Source organism: Mesoplodon densirostris, chromosome 4, assembly GCF_025265405.1.
Source record: "Mesoplodon densirostris isolate mMesDen1 chromosome 4, mMesDen1 primary haplotype, whole genome shotgun sequence".
Taxonomy (NCBI): domain Eukaryota; kingdom Metazoa; phylum Chordata; class Mammalia; order Artiodactyla; family Ziphiidae; genus Mesoplodon; species Mesoplodon densirostris.
Genome location: NC_082664.1, coordinates 27,013,189 through 27,026,218, shown reverse-complemented (window position 1 = coordinate 27,026,218; position 13,030 = coordinate 27,013,189). Strand labels below are relative to the sequence as shown.

Below are 13,030 nucleotides of genomic sequence, written 5' to 3'. Positions count from 1 at the left end.
AGTGGCCTCCAGTGTGGTCCTGGCTCAGACACTGTGGATGCCCTGTGGGGGATTGAGGGGCGCAGGTGGGAGCCGCGTCCTCCACGGACAGGCAGGGTAAGGCTGCCCTCCCGGGGCGGCCCCCACCCGAGGCCTGGAGGAGCCGAATCCTGAGTGGGAACAACGCTGGGGACACCACTACTGTAGGCCGGGGGTGTGCAGGCCTCTGGGGACAGGCCCCCATCAGGACCACCAGGCAGCCAGCGGGGGGAGACACAAAGAAGGGTTGGCCAGGGCCTGGGTGGACCAGAATGAGCCAAGTCAAATGGGGTCTGCATGCTCTAGAGCTCTCCTGAGCTCCCTCCTCCAAAGGTCGGGGCCCCTGCAGCCAACCTACTGAAGGTGGGCGTCCAGGTTCACCTCACCTGGGTGTTTCCCACCGGCTGCCGGGCACACAGATGCTCCTGAGCTCAGATCACCTGAGCCTCACTTCTGCTCCACCTGTGCCCACATCCCGGCTCCAGAAGCTCCAAGCTTGACCCCAGAGGAGAAATAGCACTTGAGGGACAAATATTGCTCTCCCCCGAGAGCTCAGCCCAGACCTTGGCATGAGGGATCTTTCCAGAGAGCCTGGCTCATCTGGGAGGAGGCCGTCTCTCCTCGTCCAGGTAGGAATAAGGAGGAAGTTATACCCAGCTGGTCCCTCATAAACCCAGGCCCCGCAGGGCTATCTCCCCCAAACATTTCACCAGCCAACAGGGGGAAGTGGTCCTTTCCAGGACAGTCCAGCACGGAGCCCTGCCCACCATGGGGAGGTGGCAGCTCCAGGCCCTGCCCCACCCCCAGGTGTGTGGCGAGGGCCGTCCTGCCAGAAGCTGGCCTGAGGGCTCTCCTTCACTTGGCACTACTTGCTGGCATCCGCCCCGGCCTCCACAGCTCCTGCGGGACTATTCCTGCTGCTTGTCTCGCCTCCCACTGCCCAGCTGGCAGCCTGTGGAAGCTACATATGGAAAGGTCCCAGCAGATGCTATGGCAGCATGGCTGGGGCTTCCCCCTCTGAATCTGGGTCAAGTGCAGTCTGGTTCTGAGAGAAGACGGTGAGGATGTTGGGAAAGTTGCTGCGTCTACTGGCTTCTCTACTCTTCCCGGAGACCCCGGCCACAGCCGCTCGACCTCCCGTGGTCACTGCTACGGGTGTGGGCGTACTTTGGTTCTTTACGCGCCACATCCAGGCCCTCCTCAAGCATCTCCCCTCCAACCTGCTCTCTCGGCCCACACACTTCTCACCCACTGGTCTCCGCCTACCACCATCCACCCCATCCCACTGCCCACTTCCCAGCTGCCCCTGCCCCATCTGTTCCCCCAAGCCCCACCTCTCAGACCTGATTGTCTATGGAGGGAGCTGCCTCGGGGGACCAGGTATTGCCTAGAGCCTTTGAGAAGTGCCCCTCCCGGGGCCTAGGGCAGCTCCATGCTTGCCTGCCTCTTCCTCAGACACTTCTGGAAGCAAAGTGCCTATCAGCAGCATTGCATCCTCTGGGGACCCCGGTGGGGAGTGTGGACTTCCCTTGGCCATCTCACCACTAAAGGAATGTGCCAGAACGCGGAATCTTCTTCTTCTTAACGCTATGACCGTGCCTTGAATAAACAAGTCCTCCCAACCTCTGCTGGCCTGTACCTCTGCATCTGAACCAGCCCGGTGGGGCTTCCCCTCCATCTAGGAGGAGCCAGAGCTCCCTGAGGTGGCCAGGCTGGAGCACCACATCTTGCTTAGTGGCTTTGGCCCCTGGGGCCGGAGCTGCCACTCTGGGACCCTTGACCCCTGAGGCCTTCCCTGGCCCCTGTCCTCACAGGGGAAGGCCTGGCAAATGCTACTTTGTCTGCTGGAGAAACAGGAAGTGAATCTGCCTCTTTCCACTGCGGATGCTCTGAGAGTCTCCTGAGCAGTAGGGGAGAACTTTCCGGTCCATGAGCTACTCAGGAAGCCACCAGGGCAGCCTTTCCTGGGCAGCAGAAGCCCTGGAGTGAGTGCTGGGCCCTGAGAGCGGGCCCCCGGCCAGATGAGCAGCCGGGCTTGACAAGACGAAGACTTCAGGTGCGAGCCCCCAGGGAGCAGCAGGCTGGGCTCAGGTCTGCACCAGCCTCCGCAGCACGAGGGCAGGGGGAGGTCAGGGAGAGGGTGGGCATTAGTGGGGTACATGGGGCTGTCACAGCAGGCCCTGCACAGGAGAAGAAAACCCTCCAGCAAAGGGCAGTTATGTCTGCTGTCACACCTGTGGCAAGGGGGGTAAAGTCCCTGCCCTGGGGGACATGTGTCCTGGCCCTTCCTCTAGCTAGCTCGCTGACCCTGGGCTGGTCACCTCATCCTGAAAGCAGGAGGACAGGAGGCTGACCACTCTGTCTCATTATTGAATAGAGCAGATTCAGCCGCAGGGACAGAGGGGACAGGGTGTGGAGGGGGGCTTCCTCCCCCGCTGCTCCCTGTGAGGACAGAGGCCATTCTCGGGGCACGGTGCCCAAGGGATGCTCCTGAGCCCCCCTCGCTGGACCTTCTCCTTAAGCTTTCATAGTCCACCCATGGGCAAGGGCTGAAAGCCCCCCATGGTGTGAACCCGAGCAGGGGGCCAGGGCCCATCCCCTTGACCCCTCTCCCCTCAAAGCAATTATCTTCCAAGTTGAGTCAGATGAAATCCACAAGAGATGCTTCAGTGGGGAGAGGAGTAGGAAGACCACCCTGGCCGGGTGGGAGGGGCTAGGTCCTGCTGCCTGGGAATGGGGATCAGGGGGTTAAGGAGGGGGGCAGTGGGCAGATGGCCAAGAGGGAGGCCTGGTGCCAGGGAGGTCCAGGATGCCAGCTCCATGGGGCTCCGCCCAAGAGGGCATTGGTGCACCAGACTGAGTGCCGGGTTAGGCTCTGTGGGACTGGGGAGGAAGCAGAAGGGCCCTGGGCTCCAGGAGGCTGTGCCGGAGGCCAAGCTTGGGGCAGCTCCCTGCCACCCTCCCAAAGCCATCATGCTCGGGAAGCTCCATGCTGGCCGACTCTGGGTTTCTGAGCTCGCTCTGTGAAGGGCCCAGGAAAGCATGGCGGAGCCTGGCTGATGGGAAGACCGTTCACAGGTTTTTTCAACAGAGGCTGTTTTTTGAACATCTGAGGTCCTGCCTTGACAACCAGCAGCCCAGCATCCCTCAAGCTTCAAGTGCTGGGTCTCTAGCCCAGCTGCAAATTGGAGTATCCTGGGAGATTTTAAACAATCCCAACATCCAGGTCCCCTCCATGAACAAGCCGGAATTTCTGGGGTGGGGCCCGGACATTTCTATTTTACGAAATCCCCCGGTGACTCTGGTGTGTAGGAGGGTTCAGTGTGCAAGGCTCTCATGGAGCTGAAAGGAAAACCATCCCAGCCTCACGGCCCTGGAACCGCGCAAGCTGGCCTCAGCACCTCACACTGCCTCTCACCTCCGGGAGCGGGTGGCCCTGTAGCTTGTACGTAGTCACAAATCCATAGGCTGGGAAACCTCTCCTCCCTTCACTCTGCCTCCAGAGAGCTCAGAAGGCAGGTGCCTGGTAGGTAACCAAAGATTAGGCCCAAACCAGCATTTTCCTTTGGGCTTACAAGCAGGTAATGCCTAGCGTGGGCACAACTTCTGTTGTAATCATCTTACTTTGCAGTAAGCACTACTGTTGGGCCAGAGAGAGACACACACCAGCTTCAGGGGTCATTTCTGCCTGTCCGGTCACCTTCAGCAGTGGTTTGAAGCCTCTCCTCTTCTATCCAAACGTAGAGCCCAAAGTGGCTTTCCTGACAGCCTTCCCATGTGGAATGCAATAGATTATATAAGTACAGTAAACAAATTTACATAGTGGGAGGCCAGGATAGGTGCTTTGAAGACAAAATAAAGCAGGATGGGGGGGGCTGTCTAGAGATGGGGAGGATGGGGCACGAGCTCTGTGGGAATGCGACATGAGACACGTGAGCCAGTGGAGGCTGCATGAAGGGAGTGGGGACTAAATGCGGGGCCCGAGGACCAGCGAGGAGGCCAGAGTGGCCAGAGCAGAGTGAGCGAGGGGAAGAGAGGAAGGAGGCGAGGTTTGAGGGGCCCCTGGGGCTCTGTGGGCTAAGCTACTGGAGGGCTCTGAGCAGGGGAGAGACATGATCTCCTTACTAGCCACTGGGTGGGGACAACACGGAAGCAGAAAGCCCCGCTGGGGACTCTGTTGAGGCATCCAGGGGGCGACAGTACAGTAGCTCAGCCAAGGACAGGGCAGTGAAAGAGGAGAGAGGTAGTGAAATTCGGAGTAGGGCCTGGGGATCCCTGGATAGATTCGATGGGTGGTGGGGGGGCGGTCTGAGAGAAAGCAAGGAGGTAAGGATGACTCCCAGTTCTTCAGCCTAAACAACTGGGTAAGCTGGTTTACCAAAGCAGAGAACGCTGGGAAGGAGCAGGTCTGGAAAAAAGACCAAGTGTTCCGTTTTGGTTGTGTTACGTCTGAGATGGTGCCTTGTGTGGACGTTGGGCAGGTGGCTGGATACAGAGTCTGGAGTAAGGGAGAGTTGGGCTGGAGGTGTAAACTCCAGAGTCATCAGCGTCCGGATGGTGTTGAAAGCACGGGACTGGCTGCGACCTCTACAGGCGCAAGCGTAGGTCGGAGAGAGATGGGAAGGAGAATCTGCAAGGGAGACTGAAAAGGAGTGGCAGAGGGGAAGGAGGGAAACCAGGAAAGCCTGGCGTCCCGGAAGCCAAGGGAAGAAAGGGACTCAAAGGGGAAGGGGGACCCCAGCTCTAATCACACTTGACAACAAACACGGGGCAGAGAGGAATGAGCTCAAAGACGCCACCAAGAAGCATCGGCCAAGCCAAATGCCAGACATGCCACTGAACGAATAACCAGGTTTCACCCACAAATCAATAGCCTGGGGGAGGAGGCAAGAGGCTGGTAGAGAATAAGAGGTTTAGGAGACACAACCAGATACAGTGTGTGGCCCTTGATTGCATCTTGAACAAACCAGCTGCAGAAAGACATCTTTGAGATACCAGGGAAATTTGAATATGAACTGGGTGTTCTTAGGTGATGTTGAGGAGATAACTGTTCATCTTGGTAGGTATGTTGACAGCATGAGTTAAAAGGTAAAACAAACAAAAAAAATCAGCTAGAAATTCATATGGAAGACTTTACGAATGAAAGAACATGATGTCTGGGGTTAGCTTTGAAACTGTCCAGCAAAAGAAAAGGGCAGGGGGAGGTCTTGAGTTGCTTCACTGCTGATTCCCGGTGAAGGGTACATGGAGATCTGTTAGGCTCTGATTTTTGTGTATGTTAACATGTCTCCATGATAAAAAGTTTAAAGATAGAAGAAGGGGTGATCAACCCTTCCAAGTGCTGCTGAGCAGAAGAGGAAGATGAACACTGAGACGTGGCCCCTGACTTTGGCAGGATAGAGATTGTTGGTGACCTTGACAGGAAGATAGGTGGGTGGATGAAAGCCTGGTTGAAATGGGTTACCATCCTCTCACAGGAGTGAGGACGTGAGAACGGCGAGGAAAGACAACTCTTCTGAAGAGTTTGCTATCAAAGGAAGTAAAGAAACAGGGTGGTAGCTGGAGAGGGAAGGGGGCGGTGAGGGAGGGGAGGTTCTTTGTGTAGAAGGCGAGATATGGGCTGATGGAATGAGGAAAAGAGAGAGAGGATTTCAGGGCTGAGACCTGGAATGGAGGAGGAAGGAACTACCCGCCCCGCACACACAAACACACACGCACACACACACACACACACACTCACACGCACGTACATGCAGACATGCACAAGTGGAAGAGAGGCCTTCAAGAGAGGTGAAAGCACCCATGCTTAGGATGGCTTAAGACACATCAGAGGAGGCTGTTTGGCCTCTCCAGAGGCAGGTCACCCCAGTCTCCTGGGTGGGTGTCAAACATTCAGGAGCCCTAGGCCAGGCTTGGCCACCAGATCCTGAGCCGCTGTTTGGTCACACAGCAGAGGAGGCCTCCTCGCTGGAGCCTGTGTGGGCACAAGAAAAAGATACTCTTGATGCCCCAGTGGGAAAAGCACTCCTGACATGCTCCAGACCCAATGTCTGCAGTCACACAGCCTGGCAGGCCTGGCCCCCTGAGCTCAACAAAAATGAGGCCCCAGCTGGAGCTAGGGAGGCTCTGCTGGTGCCAGTGGCATTGGTCTGGGCTGAGAAAACCAGACCTCGGGGTGTGGGTAGCTGGCCTGGGTGCAGTCCCTCCAGCCATTCACAGCCCAGCTCCAGGACCCCACACCTAGGAGGCCAGGAGCACGTGGCGGGTTAAGCCCGAGCCTGCTCGGAGGAAGCCTGCTCTTTTTTTTTTTGCGGTACGCGGGCCTCTCACTGTTGTGGCCTCTCCCGTTGCGGAGCACAGGCTCCGGATGCGCAGGCTCAGCGGCCATGGCTCACGGGCCCAGCCGCCCCGCGGCATGTGGGATCTTCCCGGACCGGGGCACGAACCTGTGTCCCCTGCATCGGCAGGCGGACTCTCAACCACTGCGCCACCAGGGAAGCCCGGAAGCCCGCTCTTAAAGTCACTCGCTCCCCGTGCCCCCGGCTATGTCTCTACTGTTGTCTGCGTGCTCCTCATAACCACACACCCACACACACACTCACACACTCACACTCACACTCACACCTGCTCTTCAACTCCAATGTGCACCCGGGTTATCACGTTTAGTCTCCTTTAAAAGACCACCCTGGGATTGGCACCTAGCCCTGCCAAGAGGATCTAGAAACTTTCCTCAGAAACACTGCAAGATTTGGTGCTGCTGTCCTGGCACCTAATCCATTCAATCCATTCAATCCCTGGCCTCACCTTGTCCACCAGCAGGTGGGCTCCCAGACCCCTGAGCAGTGAACTGCTTCAGACTCTGGACTAGTGTGGGTATATGTTGTAACAAACCAACCCCCAAATGTACAATGGCACAAACACAGTAGAAGTTCATGTCTCTTTCCTGTAAAATTCAAAATCGGTGAGCCCCTGCTCTACATGCTGGAGAAGTACTTGGACCCTGCAAGGCACTTCTGATTAGTGGGTGCTCTCCAAGCAGTGATTCAGGGACCCAGCTCCTTCCATCTGTGACTCTGCCACGTTCAATGTGTGGCCCTCAAGGTCACTGTGAGGTCTGCATCAAGCTGGTGGAAGGATGACAGAGCACAGAGGGGCATGCAGGAGTTTGTGGGGACCAGGTCTGGAAGTGGTATACATGTCCACACATTCCATTGGCCAGAACTCAGTCACATGCCCCACCTAAATGCAAGGGACGCTGGGAAATGTAGTCCAGTTGTGTGCCCTGCCAGCCAGGGCACCACAGACCCCTGGCTCCATCTCGGCCACTGGCTTCCCCACACCTTTCCCTACTTTTCCACCCACTCTGGCCTTGGCCCTGCTGAACCCATCCTCCCACCCTGTCCTACATCCACCGCCCTGCATCTTCATCTGGCCACAAGCCAACACCAAAGAAAAGACCAGTCCCAGTGGGTCAGAGGGGCACACAAAATAGGTTTATTTCTCATAAGTTTATACAACCACAGCACACAGCAGAAGATAAAACTGGAGACAGCTCTGGGCGAGGGCAGGGGGCCTCTCCTGCAGCTTTCTCTTCTATCCATCCAGCTAAGTACAGGAACACAGCAGGTAGTAAATATGGGGAGCTGTGGACCTGCTGTCGGTATGGGCAGAGGCGGAAAGGGTGGTGAGGGAAATGAGACTCAGGGTCTGACGGAGTCCGGGGTGAGCAAGAGCCGCTGGGAGTCAGGTCTCTTGGGAATGAAGCCCTCCTCCTTCCTTGCCCTTCCGCAGCCTCGCCCCACCCTGGCTGGCTGGCTGGTTCTTAACAGAGCGATAATAGGGGAGCTCCCACCAGACACTACAGAAGAAAAACTACTCTGTCGGGCGGCATGTGAGTGGGCCCCCAAGACGCAGATAAGCCCCATCACGGAGCCAGGTCTCCCTTCCTCAGCAGCTCTCCTGGCCCCCTGCTCCTGCTGCCCGTGATTCCACCATGAAGGCTGAAGCTATCCCACCTCTTTCCTTGTGAAAAGCAAACACCCCTGGGAGAGAAAAGCGCTGAAGGCAGGCAAGCTGGGAAGGTGCCCGAAGCTCAGCCACGCCAGCCACGCTTGGCCCAGGCTCGCCTGGGAAGGGAGGGTGACAGAAGAGCCCATTCCCTCAAAGCCCCATACCCCCTGGGTCCGTGCCACCTCTGCTACCAAAACGCTGCTCCTCCTCCTGGAAGAAGAGGGGAGGCCACAGAGGAAAGAAGGCCGGCAGAGAGGAAGCTACTGGAAATTCAAGGAAATCCGAAGGCCCCTTTCTAAGGAAAAGCCACCCTGTCTGCAGTTGGGGGTGAGGGAGACTGAGACGCAGCCCTGCTCCATCACCTCTCCGGCATGGCCAAGGGGACAAGGACCATGATGCAGGGAGGCCTAGGGGAGCCTGGGCTACAATGGACACAGACCAACAGGTAGACACAGACCGTCAGGGGCCACCAGGCGGAGGCCGCTGGGCAGGGCCGCCTCTTAATTGCCATCCCAGCCACGACTCATGGCCTGTACCACGGCTCCGTAGAGCTGGCTCCAGGCAGCCCGCATGGCTGGTGTGAAGGCAGGGCCCAGGCACTTCTCCAGCATGTAGAGCAGGGACTCACCCACCGTCTGCAGAGGCAAGGGGCACCTGTCATTCCCAAAGGCAGGAAGGCGTGCCCTCATTCCACAGGTGAGAAAACTGAGGCTTGGGGCTGGTAAGGACTCCTGGGCTTTTCTTCTCTCCTGCACGGGGGTCCATGCTTCCAGAGCAGGATTCTGCCCCAATCCTTGCGTACACCTTAAAGGTGAGGCTTTAAAGTGAACAAAGCATTTCACTCCACTCCCAGCCTCACAACCACCCCATGAGTGGAGCCGAGGCATTGCCTGGGACCTCCAGCTCAGACCAAGCAAAGTCATTGCCTCCAGGCCTGTTTCCTCCTCTGCAAGACAGCAGTCATGATGTTAAGAGTCCAGGCTCTGCAACCTGAGATGAACCTGAGTTCACTTTCTGACTCTACTACTTACGAGCTGTGTGACCTTGAGCAAGTTAGGTAACCTCTCTGAGCCTCAGATGCTTCATCAGTAAAACAGGGAGTGTAAAACTTCCAACTCATCAGATTGTTGGGATGATTAAATGAGATCATCTCTGAAAAGCTCTTAGCACAGCATCTACACACAGTAAGTCTTCAACAGTAATAACGGTTCTCATGCTTTATTAGTAATTATAAAATACAGTTAGTTTATTCCACAAATATTTACTGAATATGCACTAAATACCAGATACTGTGCTAGTGCTGGGGATGGAGAAAATGACAAGACAAACTCAGTGCCTTCCTCAAGCTGTGGACGTCTGGCAAGGTGACTGTGTGGTAGGCTGTCAGGTCAGGGTCCCCAGTGAGCCACACCTCAAGGATTCACACCCTTGACACTGGGCTCATCCATGTGACTGGCTTTGGCCAATGGGACATTAGCAAGAGTGATGCATGCAGAGGCTGGCTTGTCCTCTTGAAACACTCCCTCTCGGAGCTCAGGTGCCACTCTGTAAAGAATCTCAGCTAGACTATTGAGCAGTAAGAGGCCACATGGAGAGAGATCCCAAAGGGTGACAGGCCATTTTGGACATTCCAGCCCCAGCTGAGCTCCCAGCTGAATGCAGTGCACGCGTGGCTCCAGCCACAGCACATGGAACAGAAGAACCGCTCAAATGAGCCCAGAGAAATCAGAAATCATTGTCTTAAGCCAGGTTGTTCTGGGATGGTTTTATACACAGCAATATAAAACTGAGCAGACCAGCTAATCCCAAAGGCTCCTTCACTTCCTATGGTTCTCAGGGAAACCATACCAGAGAAGAAAAATTGGAGGCTCAGAGAGGTCAAGGCAGTGCCAGGGTCACACAGCAAGTACATAACAATGCATGCCCCAGCCCCGGTCATCTGAGGGTATAGGAGTGGGAAGGATGAACAGGTGGACAGGAGAGGCCTGGGAGGGAGTGGTGGCCTCAGGCCAGGAGCTTTGGAGAGAGAAAGAGCCCCTTTACCCACCGAGAAGGAGCTGAGCTTCACACCCACTGCCCGGTGCTTCCTGCCCAGGCTGGCAAGGTACTCCTCCAGCGAGGACAGGTCCTCCACGTTGGTCACCGCAGCATCGATCACCAGCATCACCTGCCAACGCCAAGGTGGTGGTGAAACAGAGACCAGAGCAACTCCCCATCCCCACTCACAACCAAAATCCAGAACCTGGGGGTCCCAACCAGAAGGAAGAGAGGACCCTCAGTTTTCCAGTATCAGAGACGAAAGGCAGCCTGCGTCTGAATACACTAGGCACTCAACATATGGTGGCCAAACTACTAGTGTTACACCATGGAGGAAGCTGCTCTCTTCTGAGGGGCTCAAAGCCCTAAACACACCTGCTGGACAGTGTTGTCCTCCTGGGACGAGGGGACACGGAGGCCCTGTGAGAGTCGCCAGCCTCTAAGAAAACCCCAGCTCGGTTTTCACAGGCAGATGGCCCCTGATGGATCAGCGCCAACACCACCTACAGGAGCCAGGGGACAAGGCCAAGGGCAAATGGCAGAGCTGGGAGTAGCTGGCTGAGAACAGCGTCGGGGAGAAGGCTGACTCGGGTGCCCCAAACTCTGCCCAGCTCAGCGCAAAGGGAAAGGGGCAGATGCCTCTGACAGGAGGGAGCAGAAGGAGGGGACAAGACCAGGGCTGGGGCAGGAAACGAAGTAACTCTCCCGACTTCCTCCTCGTTCGCTCCCAGGAAGGTGCTCCGCCCACCCCTCACCTTCCTGATGTGGTCCAGGAACTCAGGGGAAGAGAGGCAGTCCTCCGGGCTGGAGAACTGGCGGCAGTTGTACTGGAAGAGGGGCAGCAGGTCCGGCTCCAGGTCAAACAGCCTGTGGGTGGAGGCCCGGTGTCAGCCCTGGGGTGTTGCCCCTGCAGGCTCCGTGGGCCCTGGCTGCCCAGCAGCAGGAGAGGGTGGGCAGAGCCTTGGCTGTGAACTATAGCGCACCCTCCAACCTAGCGTGCACCCCTTGGCCAGCTTTGCCGGTGACCCTCTTTCATCTCTTCCACAACCTGGAAGTGGCATCCGGGAAAAAACAATGTGTCCCCAGGCCTCTCATACGACCTGGCATAGGGTAGCCCCTCCATAAACCATTGAGGGGTGTGGACTGGGACAGGAAGGGGTTCTCAAACAGGAAGCCTGGAGTCCATGGTGGAGAAAAGAAAACCTCTCTCTCTCCCCATCTCCCCCTCTCTCCCCACCCACCCCCCTCTCTGCCTCTATCCCTCTCCCTCCCTCCCATTCTTGGGTCAGAACCTCCCAATGTCATCATGCCCAAAGGGGGCTTGGGCCAGCAATGATAATTATAGTATATAGAACCCCTTACACTTACTGAGAATTGAGTACTTTACACGTGGTTAACTCATGTATTCCTCACAATCCTAAGCAGTGGGTATAACTGTTATCCCAAGTTTATAGAGGAGGAAACAGAAGCCCAGAGAGGTTAAGTAACTTGCCTAAGGTCACACAGCTTAGGTGTAGCAGAACCACAGAGGGTGCCTGAGAAAACAGTGGGTTTGGGGAAAGCTGGGAGGCACAAGCAGAAGCTCTCAGCCACATCTGGGAAAGCCACTGGGGTTTTGTGTAACTCTGCAAATTTATTCCCTTTTTGTTTGGGGAAGGTTTTGTGAAAACCTCTTCAGAAGTTCTGGGCTGGCTTAGGGAGCCAAGCCTCCTGAAAAACCATGGTGAGGTAGCATTGCCTCTTTGGTGATGGCAGAGGGGTTACCTAGACACCCTCAAGCTGAGGTTGAAGACTGGCCTCCCCTTCCCCTTTGGGGTCTGCACACCCCCTTACCCCTCTCTCTAGTGGTGAGAATTGGGCATCTATCATCCTTTCCCTGGCAGCCCTCTGGTCCTAGCCCAGTCCTTTCCTCAGAAAGGTTTATTCTTTTGTTGGTTGCTGGAAGCTCACACTTCTGGGGCCCGGACCCTGTGCTCTGCAGGCCAGGCGCCCAGTACGCCCTCCCCACACAAGCCCTCGGGACACCCCAGTCTACCCGTATGGGCAGCGGTGGGCACCCCTGCAGTCACCACCCAAGAAAAGACCACTCAGGAGGCACACAGCCAGGGAGGGGGCGCAGCGTGGGGACTGGAGGCCGCTGGCCCAAGTGTAAGGAGGTCCGCCGGAGCGGACCCTGGCCGGCACCCAGAGAGCCCCATAGAGAGCGGGGCGTGCTGGCTCGCAAGACGGGCTACCGCCGTGGGAAGAGCAGCAGGGGCCGCGCCACCCGTCGCCCCGCGCCGCTCCTCTGGCGCACATCTGGAGGCGCCCCAGCACCCCAGCAGCGGGCTAGTTTCCCTCCTCTGGCGCCAGCTCAGCCGCCTCGAACCCATTCCTGGCGAGGCACCCCAGTACCCGCATCCCGGGGGCGCTCGGGCCGCCCTCACCTGGCGAACAAGACGGTGCCATGCTCCAGCGGGCTGCGGCTCACCTCCCGCCAGCTCTGCCGGATCAGCTCGGGCTCCGGGCGCTCCATGCTCGCCCGGGGACGCGGGGCGCTAGGCTGGGACCCTCGGGGCGCGGGCACCGTCACCGCACGTGCCGCGCCATCTCCGCGGCGACGCGGCCAGTCGGCACCTCCTACGGCCCCCGCGCCTCGGCCGGGCGGGGTCCTGCAACCGCTCCTTCCCCGCCCAGGTGGAGGAGCCCCCGCCGGGCCGACCCCGCTGGCGCTTCCGGGGACCCCGCTCCGGCCGCTGCGCCCTGCACCCCACGGCTCCGAGAGCGCCCCGCCCCGCGCCGCCCGGGCTGGGGCGCTTTAAAGCAAACGCCGCCCCCGCCCTCCTCTCGTCCGTAAGGACGCGCATCTCTGGGCAGCTGGCTCTGGCCGGGGACGACCCGGTGGCCTGGGAAACGACCGGGCTTCAGAGCTTCGCAGAAATCGTCGAGCCTCTCGGGACCTCAGTTTCTCATCTGGTGACACTCC

At 57.7% G+C, this 13,030-nt stretch overlaps 1 protein-coding gene across 1 annotated transcript; it reads right to left on the bottom strand.

Annotated features, from left to right (window-relative positions):
- Positions 1 to 8,528: 8,528 nt before the first annotated feature.
- NGB (neuroglobin) lies at positions 8,529 to 12,580 on the bottom strand. The gene is made up of 4 exons (XM_060095779.1): positions 12,492 to 12,580; positions 10,821 to 10,932; positions 10,076 to 10,195; positions 8,529 to 8,663 (listed from the first exon to the last, which is right to left on the bottom strand). The coding sequence occupies exons 1-4, from the start codon at positions 12,578 to 12,580 to the stop codon at positions 8,529 to 8,531; spliced, it is 456 nt and encodes a 151-aa protein (XP_059951762.1).
- Between the last annotated feature and the right edge of the window lie 450 nt (positions 12,581 to 13,030).